At 44.5% G+C, this 15,452-nt stretch overlaps 1 protein-coding gene across 2 annotated transcripts in view; it reads right to left on the reverse strand.

The window, feature by feature from the left end:
* Positions 1 to 15,452, reverse strand: part of tmtc1 (transmembrane O-mannosyltransferase targeting cadherins 1) — a 314,311-nt gene that overhangs the window by 176,612 nt on the left and 122,247 nt on the right. For both annotated transcript variants that reach the window (XM_034290060.1, XM_034290061.1), the window contains one exon: positions 14,021 to 14,210. In XM_034290060.1, the coding sequence (XP_034145951.1) occupies positions 14,021 to 14,210 (190 nt within the window). The remainder of the gene's footprint in view (positions 1 to 14,020; positions 14,211 to 15,452) is intronic.

Below are 15,452 nucleotides of genomic sequence, written 5' to 3' on the forward strand. Positions count from 1 at the left end.
AAGGATAAGGTGGGGGAAGATAGCATTTGACTTGTGTGATAGAACTAAGGGAAATGTGTTTGATTGACATGAGACAAATGGCAGCATCTTACCACACCCCTTTTTCCTATGTGATATATACGGTTGAATGAGTTATATTGAGTTAGAGACTCCTCAGACGATTATGTGTGTGTAAGCGGTTGACGCGTCTCTCATAATAGTCTCTGTGCATAATAATTAATAAAACGGTTATAATGTACAAAGAGAACTTTGTCTCTGTGTCCCTTACTCCGAGTGTCGATACATGGAATTACCATCACAGGCCGCCTTCCCGTGGGCTCACCACCTGCAGGAGGGACCATAAGGGGTCGGTGCGTAGAGGATCGGGCGGCAGTCGAAGGCGGGGGCCTGGACAACCCGATCCCTGGACACGGAAACTAGTTCTAGGGACGTGGAACGTCACCTCGCTGGCGGGGAAGGAGCCTGAGATTGTGCGTGAGGTTGAGAGGTTCCGACTAGAGATAGTCAAGATCACCTCCACGCACGGCTTGGGCTCTGGAACCACACTCCTTGAGAGAGGATGGACTCTTCACCACTCTGGAGTTGCCCATGGTGAAAGGCGGCGGGCTGGTGTGGGTTTGCTTATAGCTCCCCAGCTCTGCCGCCATGTGTTTACCCCGGTGAACGAGAGGGTTGTTTCCTTGCGCCTATGGGTCGGGGATAGGTCTCTCACTGTTGTTTGTGCCTACGGGCCGAATGGCAGTGCAGAGTACCCAACCTTCTTGAAGTCTCTGGGAGGGGTGCTGGAAAGTGCTCAGACTGGGGACTCCATCGTTCTACTGGGGGACTTCAACACCCACGTGGGCAACGACAGTGACACCTGGAGGGGCGTGATTGGGAGGAACGGCCCCCCTGATCTGAATCCGAGCAGTGTTCAGTTATTGGACTTCTGTGCTAGTCAGGATGAGATGAGATGGATGAGATCCGCCCTGAGTACCTCAAGTCTCTGGATGTTGTGGGGCTGTCTTGGCTGACACGCCTGTACAACATCGCATGGCAGTCGGGGACAGTGCCTCTGGGATGGCAGACCGGGGTGGTGGTCCCTCTTTTTAAAAAGGGGGACCAGAGGGTGTGTTCCAACTACAGGGGGATCACACTTCTCAGCCTCCCCGGGAAAGTCTATGCCAGGGAACTGGAGAGGAGAATACGGCCGATAGTAGAACCTCAGATTCAGGAGGAACAGGGTGGTTTTCGTCCGAGCCGTGGAACACTGGACCAGCTCTATATCCTCTACGGGGTGCTGGAGGGTTCATGGGAGTTTGCCCACATGTGTTTTGTGGATTTGGAGAAGGCATTCGACTGTGTCCCTCGCGGCATCCTGTGGAGGGTGCTTCGGGAATATGGGGTTCTGGGTCCTTTGCTAAGGTCTGTCAGGTCCCTGTACGACTGAAGCAGGTGCTTGGTCCGCATTGCCGGCACTAAGTCAGACTTGTTCCCAGTGCATTTTGGACTCTGGCAGGGCTGTCGTTTGTCAACGGTTCTGTTCATAATTTTTATGGACAGAATTTCTAGGCGCGGCCAAGGGCCGGAGGGTGTCAGGTTTGGGGACAACACGATTTCGTCTCTGCTCTTTGCGGATGACGTTGTCGTGTTGGCCCCTTCAAACCAGGACCTTCAGCATGCACTGGGACGGTTTGCAGCCGAGTGTGAAGCGGTGGGGATGAAAATCAGTACCTCCAAATCCGAGGCCATGGTCCTCAGTCGGAAAAGGGTGGCTTGCCTACTTCAGGTTGGTGGAGAGTGCCTGCCTCAAGTGGAGGAGTTTAAGTATCTCAGGGTCTTGTTCACGAGTGAGGGAAGGAAGGAACGGGAGATTGACAGACGGATTCGTGCAGCTTCTGCAGTAATGCGGTCAATGTATCGGTCTGTCGTGGTGAAGAAAGAGCTGAGCCGCAAAGCGAAGCTCTCGATTTACCTGGCAATCTACGTTCCTACTCTCACCTATGGTCATGAGCTTTGGGTCATGACCGAAAGGACAAGATCCCGGATACAGGCGGCCGAAATGAGCTTTCTCCGCAGGGTGGCTGGGCGATCCCTTAGAGATAGGGTGAGAGGCTTGGTCACCCGGGAGGAGCTCAGAGTAGAGCCGCTGCTCCTCCACATGGAGAGGGGTCAGCTGAGGTGGCTTGGGCATCTGTTGCGGATGCCTCCTGAACGCCTTCCCGGGAAGGTGTTCCGGGCCCGTCCCACCGGGAGGAGACCCCGGGGAAGACCTAGGACACGCTGGAGGGACTATGTCTCCCGGCTGGCCTGGGAACGCCTCGCTGTCCCCCCGGAAGAGCTGGAGGAAGTGTCTGGGGAGAGGGAAGTCTGGGCATCTCTGCTTAGACTGCTGCCCCTGCGACCCGGCCCCGGATGAAGCGGAAGAAGATGAATAAATGGATGGGTCTAGCTGAGTGTTTGTGGGTTTAGAACTCATTAAAAATTTAGTAAATGTGTCGAGCGATACGGTATAAAAAAAAACACTTGGTCAGGGAGGTTCAGGACAGTTTTAGGACAACTGAGATTTTGAGGACCATAACTATTTAAGGAGGAGTCAGTTATTTGTTTTCTAATGGTGATGATCTTTTCATCAAAGTAGTTCATGTGTTCATTACAACTAAAGTGAAGACCCACTTCACTTGCTAAGCTTTGCTTTTTTGTTAACTTTCAACTGTATCAAAGAGACATTTGGGATTGTTTTTGTTCACCTCAATCAGGTTGGAGAAATAAGCTGATTTTCGGTATTGTAGTGTACTGTCTATCCAGGCGAGTCTAAATACTTCCCACTTGGTGGAGCGCCACTTTCGCTCCAATTTTCTGGAGGCTTGCTTAAGTGCTCTAGTATTGTCTGTGTACCAGGGAGCAAGTTTCTTGTTGAGTATGTCTTTAGTTTTTAGTGGTGCAACTGTGTCTAATGTATTTCGCAGTATTGAGTTTAGATCCTCGATTTGATCGTTTACAGATTTATTTACTCTGTCGTTAATGAGCGAACTTCAAGGAATTTATTTGTAGTCCGAGAATTTATAGTACAGCTTTTGAAACTCATTGTTTGCGGAGCAAGTGGATTTCTTGTTTTAACGGTAAATGTAATAAGACAGTGATCCGATAATCCAGGATTTTGGGGGGAAATTATTAGATCTACAATATCTATTTCTCGTGACAGGACTAAATCTAAGGTGTGATTGTGGCAATGTGTTGGACCTGAGACATGTTGGATGAAACCCATTGAGTCAATTATGGCTTCAAAGGCTTTTTGAAGAGGATCATTGGACTTTTCCATATGAATATTGAAATCGCCAAAAATTAGAATACTATCTGCCATGACTACAAGGTTAGACAAAAATTCTGGAAACTCATTGAGGAACATTGTGTATGGCCCAGGAGGCCAATAAATAGTAGCTATGTAAAACGATTTATCGGCCTGGTTAACTTTCATGAGTAAAACTTTAAGGCAGTAAATTCATAAGGCTTTAGCCACGTTTCACATAAACCAATAACATCTAGTTTATGATCAGAGATTAATTCATTTACTGCAACTGCCTTTGGAGCAAGGGATCTAACATTTAGGAGTCCCATTTTGAGATGCGGAGTGATACAGTCATCTATTTTTTTATTTGTGACCAAGGTGGAGGAAGGCTTTATCTTAATAAGGCTGTTTTTGTTAGCACTACCTTGTTTAACTTTTCTCAGCCTGGAACGAGTCACAGTGGCAATAGGTAAAGCTGTACTAACTACTCTGGCTATGCTATTGACAGACTCCACTATGCTAGCAGGCTGGCTAACAGCCTGCAGCCTGACCTGCACCCTATCTCATGTTAAGGCTATAGGAGTGAGACTCCTGTCAATGTTCCTAGACAAAAGAAGAGCACCACTCCAGCTAGGATGGAGTCCGTCGCTCCTCAGCAGATCAGGCCTGGCCCTATTTCTGGGAGAGTCCCAAAAAGAAAGCCAGTTATCTACAAACTCTACCTCCTGCAAAGGGCAGAACTCCGTTTTCAGCCAGCGATTGAGTTGCGCAAGTCTGCTGTAGAGCTTGTCACCACCCCTAGCTGGGAGGGGGCCAGAGACAATTACTCGATGCCGACACAACTTTCTAGCTAGTTTACACGCTGATGCTATGTTCTGCTTCGTAACCTCTGACTGTTTCATCCTAAGATCGTTGGTGCCAACGTGAACAACAATATCTCTGTACTCTCTATACTTGCCAGTTTTAGACTGTGGGGCTCTTCCCCCCGGTAAACAGTGTACAATCGCCGGCTGATTCTTTTGTCTAATACTGCGTGTAATGGAATCGCCGATGACTAAAGTTTTCAGTTTTTCAAGGCCACCGGTAGAACATGCCTGCCGATCATTCCCCTCCGAAGACGGCTCGGGCCTTGACTCCGACTCCAGGGGGGAAAACCTGTTCCAAGTCTCAATTTGTTTTAGCAACGATTCAGGTTTAACTGGTCGACGGCATTTCTTCCCAGTGACCAAGAGAAAGTTATTGCCCGGCTGAAGGAGCTGTGCTGGGGGGCTAACAAAACTATAGTTTCTTCCTGGTGGCACTGACGCAGTTTTTTCTATTTCTACACTAGCATACTACTTGCCTGACATCTGTGTCAGAAGCCGAGCCTCTAACTCTGCTATCTTTAACTGAAGACAATAGTTCTCCTCCATGTTGTTGCTACAACAATTACAGTGATAAGGCATTGTAATGATACTTAGCCTCGGGTGTTCAGGGGTGAGTTCCATTAATTATGTCCAAAAAGAGTCCCGGTGTAGTAAAGTTGGGTAAGAGGTCAACAGATAAAAAATATTGCTTTGGTAAAACTCTTAAAATAGAATTTTTACCAATTAGTTAATATAGAATAAATTCAAAAAGTTTGGCAGGTAAGTAACAGCAGGCAGCGTACATCACGTCAACAATCCGCAAACTCAAACAATCCCACAATGCAGTTCGAGAGAAAGCAATATGAGTGTAATAAGCTTATGAATGTTAAATACAAAATAGTTTTATAATGTACATTTAATGTACATAGAAAGGCATCAGAGCATTTGGAATGTTCATGTTATGTGTCACAGTAACCAAAAGCTTGTATTCTCTAGCTAGAAAGAAAGATGCCTATTTCGTCATTGATATTCATCGAAGAAGAGTCAAACTTTATTTGCTTGAAAGTGAAAGGATAATACATGTGTCATGTCTGACTGTGCACCCTGGTCTCGCTGACTATTTTACGTAAATCCTTTACAGCCAATTATATAAGATACATTACGTTAGGTGAATTAACGTTAAAGTAATAATCCAGATAATTTTTTTTGTCAGGCTGTGATCCTGTGTCCTTGACAGGTGCACTACCCGCTATTCCAAATAGAAACTTGCTGATACATGCAGCAAGTAGTGGTATTACAAGGTCAGTATATTGTAAGTATATATAAGTTATTTTCTTTCTATCCCAAACCTTAACCCCAGTGCTGTTATACATATCCTTAACCCAAACCCTAACCTAATCCCAAGTGCTGTGATACCTCACCATAACCGAACCTTAACCTAAACTTTTTTTTGTTTTCTAAACTTACCCGAAACCTTAATCCTAACATTAACCCCAATGCCGTGATATCTAACCTTAACCCAAACCTTAACCCCAGTGCTGTGATACCTAAAGTTTTTTATGACATATTATGTCAAATGGCTCTCCGGGAGCCATCACCTTATCGTGGTGGAGAGGTTTGTGTGTTCCTATGAACCTGAGGGCTGTGTTGTCCGGGCCTTAGTGCTCCTGGTAGGGTTTCCCATGGCAAAGTGGTCTCGGGGGAGGAGCCAGACTAAGAATGGTTCAAAATAACCCTATGTACAAACGAGGAAGAGGAAGAGTTACACTGCACGGAGGAAGCCCGGGGCCCCTGTCTGGAGCCAGGCCCAGAGGGAGGGCTCGCCCGAAAAAGCAACGTGGTACCCCCCTCTCCATCCTATGGGCCCACCACTCATGGGAGGAACCACTGGGGTCGGGTGCGCTGCCATATGGGTGGCAGTGAAGGCCAGGGGCCTCGACAGACCAGACCCGGGCGGCAGGGGCTGGCTCTGGGCACTTGGAACATCACCTCTCTGGGGAGGAAGGAGCCGGAACTTGTGAGGGAGGGGGAGCGCTATCAGTTAGATCTGGTGGGTCTTGCATCCACACACAGTCTCGGTTCTGGAACTGTACTCCTGGATAGGGGATGGACTTTTCTTCTCTGGAGTTGCCCAGGGTGTGAGGCGCCGGGCGGGGGTAGGGATACTCACAAGCCCCCGGCTGAGTGCCGCTATGTTGGAGTGGATGAGAGGGTCGCCTCCCTATGCCTATGGGTTGTGGGAGGGGAATCTCTGACTGTTGTTTGTGCATATGCCCCAATTTGGCCTTCTTGGCCTTCTTGGAGACCCTGAATGGAGTCCTGTATGGGGCTCCAGTAGGGGACTCCATAACTCTGCTGCGGGACTTCAACGCACACATGGGCAATGATGGAGACACCTGGAGAGGCGTGATAGGGAGGAACGGCCTCCCTGATCTGAACTTGAGTGGTCATTTGTTGTTAGAGTTCTGTGCTAGTCATGGATTATCTATAACGAACACCATGTTCGAACATAAGGATGCTCATAAGTGTACGTGGTACCAGAGCACCCTAGGCTGAAGGTCGATGATTGATTTTGTGATCGTGTCATTGGATCTGAGACCGCATGTTTTGGACACTCGGGTAAAGAGAGGGGCGGAGCTGTCAACCGATCACCATCTGGTGGTGAGTTGGGTCAGGGGGTGGGGGAAGACTCTGGACAGACCGGGAAAAAGGTAAACTGGGAACGTCTGGAGGAGGCCCTCGTCCGAAAGATCTTCAACTCACACCTCCGGCTGAGCTTTTCTGGCATCCCTGTGGAGGTTGGGGGCATTGAACCTGAGTGGTCGATGTTCAAAGCCTCCATTGCCGAAACTGCGGCGGGGAGCTGTGGTCTAAAGGTTTTAGGTGCATCAAGGGGCAGTAACCCTCGAACACCTTGGTGGACACCGGTGGTCAGGGAAGCTGTCCGACTGAACAAGGAGGCCTTCTGGGATATGTTATCCCGGAGGACTCCGGAGACGGTTGCAGTGTACCGACTGACCCAAAGGGCTGTGACCTCTGCTATGAAAGAGGCAAAACAGCGGGTGTGGGAGGAGTTTAGGGAAGCCATGGAGAAGGACTTTCGGTCAGCACCAAGGTGTTTCTGGAAAACCGTCCGCCACCTCAGGAGGGGAAAACGGGGAACTATCCAAGCTGTGTACAGTAAGGATGGGACACTGTTGACCTCAACTGAGGAGGGAATTGGGCGATGGAAGGAACACTTTGAGGAACTCCTAAATCCCACTAACACGCCTTCTATATTGGAGGCAGAGCTGGAGGCTGATGGGGAAGCATCGTCAATCTCCATGGCAGAAGTCACTGAGGTAGTAAAACAACTCCGCAGTGGCAAAGCTCAGAGAATTGATGAGATCCGTCCAGAAATGTTGAAAGCTTTGGGTGTGGAGGGGATGTCTTGGATGACATTGCATGGGAGTCAGGGAAAGAGCCTAAGGAGTGGCGGACCGGGGTGGTGGTTCCCCTGTTCAAAAAGGGGGACCAGAGGGTGTGGGCCAAACTGGGAAAGTCTACTCAAAGGTACTGGAAATGAGGGTTCAGCAGATAGTCGAACCTCAGATTGAAGAGGAAAAATGTGGATTCTGTCCTGGTTGCGGGACAACGGACCAGCTCTTTACTCTTGCAAGGATCCTGGAGGGGGCCTGGGAATATGCCCATCCAGTCTACAAGGGTTTTGTGGATCTGGAGAAGGTGTATGACCGGGTCCCCCGGGTGATACGGTGGGAGGTGCGGTGGGAGTATGGGGTGAGGAGGTCCCTTCTGAGGGCTATCCAATCCCTGTATGTCCAAAGTGAGAGCTGTGTTCAGGTTCTCGGTAGTAAGTCAAACTGTTCCTGGTGGGGGTTGGCCTCCGCCAGGGCTGGGCTTCATCACCAATCCTGTTTGTAACTTTTATGGACAGGATATCGAGGCGTAGTCGGGGTGGGGAGGGATTGCAGTTTGGTGTCCTGGGGATCTCATCGCTGCTTTTTGCAGATGATGTGGTCCTGATGGCATCAACGGTCTGTGACCTTCAGCACTCACTGGACTGGTTCGCAGCCGAGTGCAAAGCGGTTGGGATGAGTATTAGCACCTCTAAATCTGAGGCCATGGTTCTCAGCAGGAAACCGATGGAGTGCCTTCTCCGGGTAGGGAATGAGGTGTTACCCCAAGTATCTCGGGGTCTTGTTCGCGAGTGAGGGGACAATGGAGCGAGAGATTGGCTGGAGAATCGGAGCAGCAGGGGCGGTATTGCATTCACTTTACCGCACCGTTGTGACGAAAAGAGAGCTGAGCCGGAAGGCAAAGCTCTCGATATACCGGTCAATTTTCCTTCCTACCCTCACCTATGGTCATGAAGGCTGGGTCATGACCGAAAGAACAAGATCGCGAGTACAAGCGGCTGAAATGGGTTTTCTCAGAAGGGTGGCTGGCTTCTCCCTTAGGGATAGGGTGAGAAGCTCAGCCATCCGTGAGGAACTCGGAGTAGAGCCGCTGCTCCTTTGCGTCGAAAAAAAAATCTAGAAATGTATTGATATTATTGTTGCCACCTGTAATAGTCTTTTGATCATCAAAATTAAACAATTCTAAGAGAAATAGTTTGCTCAAACATTGATGTTAATACACATACTGAAGTAAACATACCTTTTGAAAATTATAATGGTTATCTCTTCTGACCCCATCATTATCTTACAATAAGCTGATAGTTGAAATCATGTATATGATCTGCGCTGAGGAAGACTGATACACTTCCATTCAGTTATATTTACAATACAATAAGGCTACTACTTCCTAGTTACATTGTTTGGTGCATAAGTTGGTGTACTGCTCTGATAGTGTCAGAATTGTGAAGTATCTATATTTACCTAATGCAGGAAATTGTATTATAATACCATTTGAGGTAAATGTTACATTGCAGTAGTTTTCAGGACATGCAAGTACATTCAGTTTGGCCAAACAATGGTGGCATAACAGCCATAACACAATATCTGTTGTTCTTTGTCACTCAGTGAGATTACATTTGGCACACATGATCAGGGTTGTGATTTTACTTTGTGTGAATGATGTTTCAAGTTGGCATCATAGGGGCACTATAGGAAAGGAAAAACAATAAATATCGTATTGCTTGCAACTATGGATATAAGCTGAAATAAATTTGCAATCTGGCTAGTAGTAGCATCAATGCTGAAATCCGCTAAATGCTGCTTGCTGCTTTAATTTTATTATTATTCTTTTGTCTGGCTATATTTTTGCTTCTTAACACTTACTATATAGTTGTTTGATGCCATGTCACAAGAATTTCATTGTGCAGGATGACGCTGTGTTATTCGGTGCATTTGACAAAACCTGAACTTGGCAGTAGGTTGAGGTCTATCAGGACCAAAACCTCTCGCTACAAGAACAGATTCTTTCCTAGAACGGTAAGCCTCATGAAAATTCCCCGGAGCCAAATTGACTATAGCCCATTCCCAACATACACACACAACCCTCAACCGGACAAATTACCACTCCCCACATACATAAAGTATATTACATATACTTTTTAGTTATTTTTTGTAATTTATTAATGTAGTCTACTAAGTCTGTGCTCAGTCCTATTTTTTTTTTATCTCCCCTTTTCCTTTTGTATTAATTATTGTACCACCGGCCAGAGCTAATTCCTTGTTTGTTGTGGAACTTACTTGGCAATAAAACTTTTCTGATTTGACCTGACACACACTTCAGTAGGTAGTAAGGTATATTCTATACTAAGCACTGAGCACTATTAAATCATCCCCTAAACCCACATTAAGGCATGGTAACAGACATCTTACAATCACTGACATTTCAATACAGCACAAACCTTTCTATCACCAACCCGTATCAAATCAAATGCATCACAAAATTATATTTGAATGGCCAGATCCTTATTATTTATGTTGACGCCATGTGAAGGAAATGCTAAATGGAGAAAAAGTACTTTTTAAATAGTACATCATTTAAATACTACATTTTTAAAATTTATTTACAAGGCCTAAACAAGCTTTTTCCAAAACGCCATTCAAGGACAATATCATAATTTTCCAACAAGATGCCCCAAAGTCCTTTGCAATGAAAACAGGATTTCTGTAATCCACGGTCCCAAACACTACAAATTTCAAGCAGACTTGATTGAATAAGGCTTAGTGTTTCAACACTCATGAAAAGCAGGGAGTGAAAGATAGAGGGAAAGTGATGGTAGAGTGAGGAGGGAGAGAAAGTAGTAATGTGAGTGGAACAGTAAGGAGCACAGGAAAGATTTGTTCAGTTTATTTAGATAGTGAAACTATGAATACTTTACCACATGGAAAGAAACAATTCTGCTGTATAGCAATGCTTTTCAACCTGTGGTCTGCGAACCCAAGTGTTCTCCTAAATGTATAAATTTGTGCGCATTATATTTTTTCCTTCCACAAATAAAAGAACATTGGTATTATGAAATATTTTTGTGGTTTTTGGAAAGAAAAAGTATAACCACTCCTTTGAAGTGTTTCTAGATGACATTTTCAAAACACACCTGTCCCTGAGTGACCTTGAGGGAAACAAAAGGAAGTATATAATCATTATTAAAATAATATTAGGGTGTTGATTTTGAGTAAACATCCCTCTACCCAGCTGCCGATACACACACACATACTATAGTATACACAAAATAAGTTAGCAGCCTAAAAAGGCTTATCACCATGGCAACACAGAGAAAGAGTCTACTTTGTGTAATCCTCCTGGTGTGCATGTGTGATCTGTTACTGTAACGGAGTGGAATGTAATGAGAAGGTGAGACTTGACAAAGCACACAGTGTCTCTAAATATGCCACTAACCATTTGTAAGCAGATCTGGTCAAGAAACAAACAAGCAAGCAAGCAAATTTATATATATAGCACCATTCATACATAGAAGCAATTCAATGTGCTTTACAAAGAAAACAAATATAAAAATACAATAACATAAAAACAAATACTCAAATGAAAATATCAAAATAACATATTAATAAAACATAGAATATGAAAATATAAAAAGAATAAAAATGGGATAAAACAATAGGAAGCTATAAAAGCTGTAAGGCTAAACAGTGTGATTAAGTTTAAGTGCTCAGTCATAGTCAAGTGAAAAGAGAAGTGTTTTTAACCTGGATTTAAAAATGTACATGTTTGGGGCACGTCTAAGATGTTCTGGTAGTTTATTCCAGTTGTGTACAGCATAATTGCTAAACGCAGCTTCTCCATGTTTAGTTTGGACTCTGGGCTCTACTAGCTGACATGTGTTCATGGATTTAAGAGCCATGCTCAGTTTATATTCTTCAAACATATCAGAAATGTATTCGGGTCCTACACCATTCAGAGATTTATAAACTTAAAGTACCAAATCTATTCTGTAACTGACTAGAAGCCAATGTAAATATTTAAGAACCGGAGTGATGCGCTCTGTTCTCTTGGTCATGGTTAACATTCTAGCAGCAGCATTCTGAATGAGCTGCAGCTGTTTTACAGTCTTTTTGGGGAGTCCAGTTAAGAGGCCATTACAGTAGTCAACAAGCCTTTGATTCTGGCTCTATTTTCTAGATTATAAAATGCTGTTTTGGTGACCGCTTTGATATGACTGTTAAATGTGAGTTTTTAGTCAGAATCAGTACTCCAAGATTATGCACTTGATCCCTGGTTTTAAGGGCCAGAGAATCCAGCTCTTTACTAATACTTGTTCTTTTATTTTTATTGCCAATCATAATAATCTCAGTTTTATCTTGGTTTAATTGTAGCCAATTTTGGTCCATCCAGGAATTTATGTGTTCTATACAGTGACACAGAGAGTCTATTGAGCTCTTGTCATACGGTTCAAGAGCTATATATATTTGAGTATCATCGGGATAGCTGTGGTAGTTAATGTTGTTGTTCTGTAGAATTTGGCCCAGATGTAGCATATAAAGATTGAACAGAAGCAGTCCGAGAACTGATCCCTGGGGAACTCTGCATGTCATAGCCACCCTATCAGATTCATGATTACCAATGGTGACAAAGTAACTCTGGCCATCTAGATAAGATGTGAATCAAAATCATCAATAAAATGTGCAGAATATCGTGGAGGTCTGTCAATGGCAGTTGTCTAAGCAATCGTTTTAAATGGGGTAGGAGTGGGACATAGGGAAATATGAGCTCTGCTCTCTTTGGTTAGAACTAGCTCCCTGACTGGTGAGTTTGGTGGAGAGGGTGAGGGTGAGAGGGTATGTGATTGAGGTGGAGAGGGTGAGTGTGGTGGAGGGGGGGATGGGAGTTGATGTGACCCCGTTTGGGACAAGGAAAACTTCTGGAAGCATTGGGTGATTTTAGTTAGAGGGTCAGGACAGGGGGGGTGGATACTCTGAGTACTGTCCTTCATGCTTATCTTGTTTGAACATGGCATTCCAAGAGCATGACATATGTTGGCACCAAGCAGCCGGCATCCCATGATGTTTGGATGAACCCCATCAGGTCTGAAACGGTCTTTACAGTACCAAAAAATATTGAAATTTTCAATAAACCATATCTGTGGTTGAGGCATGCTGTATTCAGCCCAAGGAGTCTGTAAAAGATTAAAATCCTTTCCCCAAGGTTGGAATGGGGCCTGAGATGAAAACATGTTGTTGAAGTTGTTTATTTTATCCAGTAGCATAGAAAAATCATTTTTCAAAATCTCAGAGACAGTTTTCCCTTGTAGAATGTCAAAAGACCAAGTGTGGTAAATATTCTACATGTTGCTTGGATGTGTAGAGAGAATAACTGTTAGCTCTCTGACCGATGTGTCAGCCTTGGTTAGGATTTCAGTCTTTGCCATTCTGATATGCTTGGTTATGTCATCCCCAATCAAGGTGGTATCATTTTTATCAAATCTGGAGTTAGCAAAGTTTCTTCTTTCCCTAGTCCTATAATTGGTTTTAGGGCTATTTCTTGGATTTTGGTTAGCCCTAATGCTAGTGTTGTGTTTAGCTTCCTTAGGTTCATTTACACATATTTCGTTCCGAGTCAGTGGATCGTACCTGTTTTGCAGTGTGAGTTCAGGTGGTGGATTGAGGGTTGGTGCTCTCTTATTTTATTTCTTGTTGGATTTGCCTCTGTGGCATACAACGTCAGACCAAGTCCCTGTTGGAGTTGATGCCTTCGGTCTAGCCCCGGTGTTGTGCCAGTAAGATGTGTCATTGGGGAAGGCTGGTTTGAAAGCCTCTGCGGTTAATCCAGTGGCATTAGCACATGTCCAGGGGAGAGTGTCAGCCAGGTCTGTGACAGAGTGCTCTAGATTTGAAGTAATCCCTTGTATACCAATCTGTGTCTGTCCGTTAGCATTTGGTAGCTGAACCCCTAGAGTAGCTGCTACAGAGTCAATGAATTGTTCACACTCACGTATTTCAAGCTGTGTTATCGTCTTATTCAGTCGATCGCTCTGAAATTGCTTTGATCTGTTCACCAGTTTTGACTGCGTTCTGTCAAGTAGAGGGAAATCTTTAGAGCTCTCTAGCCTTAGGTTAGCCTGTTGTGCTATGTTTGCATTAGCATTTGTTGATTCACCTACCGGACAGGACCCACAGTCCGACCGGAGGAGCGCTCGGGTGACTAAATCTTCTAAGCGGTTGATCCATCCCTCCAAAAGCTGTCTAAGCTCCTCCATCATAAAAAATCACTCAAAAATTGAAAATAACTGTTACATAAAATTGTAAAAATATGATTAAAACAAATATAGAACAAAAACAGAACAAATATAAAAGAAAGAAAAGAAAGAAATGCTGGCAAAAGGCAGGAAGCAGGAGAGTTGCATTATGCGACTAACAGGCATGAAAGCAGGACGCTCACAACATCTACCCGCTTCGAGCAAGATACAAACGTTTGTGTTATCTACATTTGTTTGTCTCACCTGTAGAGACGTGACACAGTGCAGACACAAGGCGACCATGACCACTCCCAGCAGCACGGTGGCAACGTTGCGTATATCCCAAGGTGACTCGACCAGTGGTATACTGCCCACCTGCCAGTCGTAACACAAAAGCACTGGGGCTAGAAGCAGCCAGGCATTGAATGACAGCAGGTAACAGTATGTCAGGATCCTAAAAGGGGAGAAAAGTGAATAGATGAGAGAAATATAAAAAGAAAGAGGGTTCAAAAATGGCGTTTCATACATGTTTCCAGCCTAACATACATCACAAGTTCACAAGAAGTTTTCAAGAAGCAGCTTTCAATCACTGTTTACTGCAGTGCGAACTGCTTTTAAATAAAATCCTGTTCCTCATTTGAACTGGGAGAAAACATGTTTCAACATGGACATTGCCATAGACATCCATCATTTTAATTGAGTCAAAATTACGGGAACTTCATCTGCGGTGCCTTTGTGATGATCACACTGACTCTACTCCATCCAATTCATCAGGCAACTACAACTGGTTCATCAGACAAACTACATCCATGTTTGCAAAAAAGTTGGGATGCTGCGTAAAATGTAACGCAATGATGTGCAAGTCATTTAAACCCTATATTCAATAGAAAATAGTACAAAGACAACATATCAAATGTTGAAACTGAGACTTATTGTTTTGTGAAAAATATATATGCAAAATTTGAATTTGATGCCAGCAACATGTTTAAAAAAAGTTGTGACAGAGGCAACAAAATCTGGAAAAATTGTGTAATGCTAAAAAACTAAACCTGGTGGATAATCACAACTAATTAGGTCAACTGACAACAGGTCAGTAACATGATTGGGTATGAAAAGATAATTTCACAGAGGATGGGGAGGGGTTCACCACTCTGTGAAAGACTGCGTTGGGAAATAGTGCAAAAATTTAAGGAGACTTTGGGCATCTCATAATCTATGGTACATTATATAATTAAAGGATTCAGAGATTCCAGAGAAATCCCTGTATGCAAGGGACAAGGCCGAAAAACAATATTGGTGATCCCCAGGCGGCACTGCATTTGGGTCCCACTGCATTAAAACCAGACAATTCTGTAGTGGAAATTACTGCATGGGCTCAGCAACACTTCCAAAAAACATTGTCTGTGAACACAGTATGTTGCTGCATCCGCAAATGCATGTTAAAACTCTACCATGCAAAGAAGAAACCATATATGAACAAGATCCTTCTCTGGGCCCAAGCTCATTTATGAGGCGAAGTGCAAAACTGTCCTGTGGTTTGACCATTTTAAATTATTTTTCAGAATCATGGACGTGGCATCGTCCAGACTAAATAGGAGACGGACCATCCGGTTTCTAATCAGTGCACAGTTTAAAAGCCAGAGTCCGTGATGTATGGGGATGCATTAGTGCACATGGCATGGGTGACTTGCACATC

This window comes from Esox lucius, chromosome 23 (genome assembly GCF_011004845.1).
Source record: "Esox lucius isolate fEsoLuc1 chromosome 23, fEsoLuc1.pri, whole genome shotgun sequence".
NCBI classification, from domain to species: Eukaryota; Metazoa; Chordata; class Actinopteri; order Esociformes; family Esocidae; genus Esox; species Esox lucius.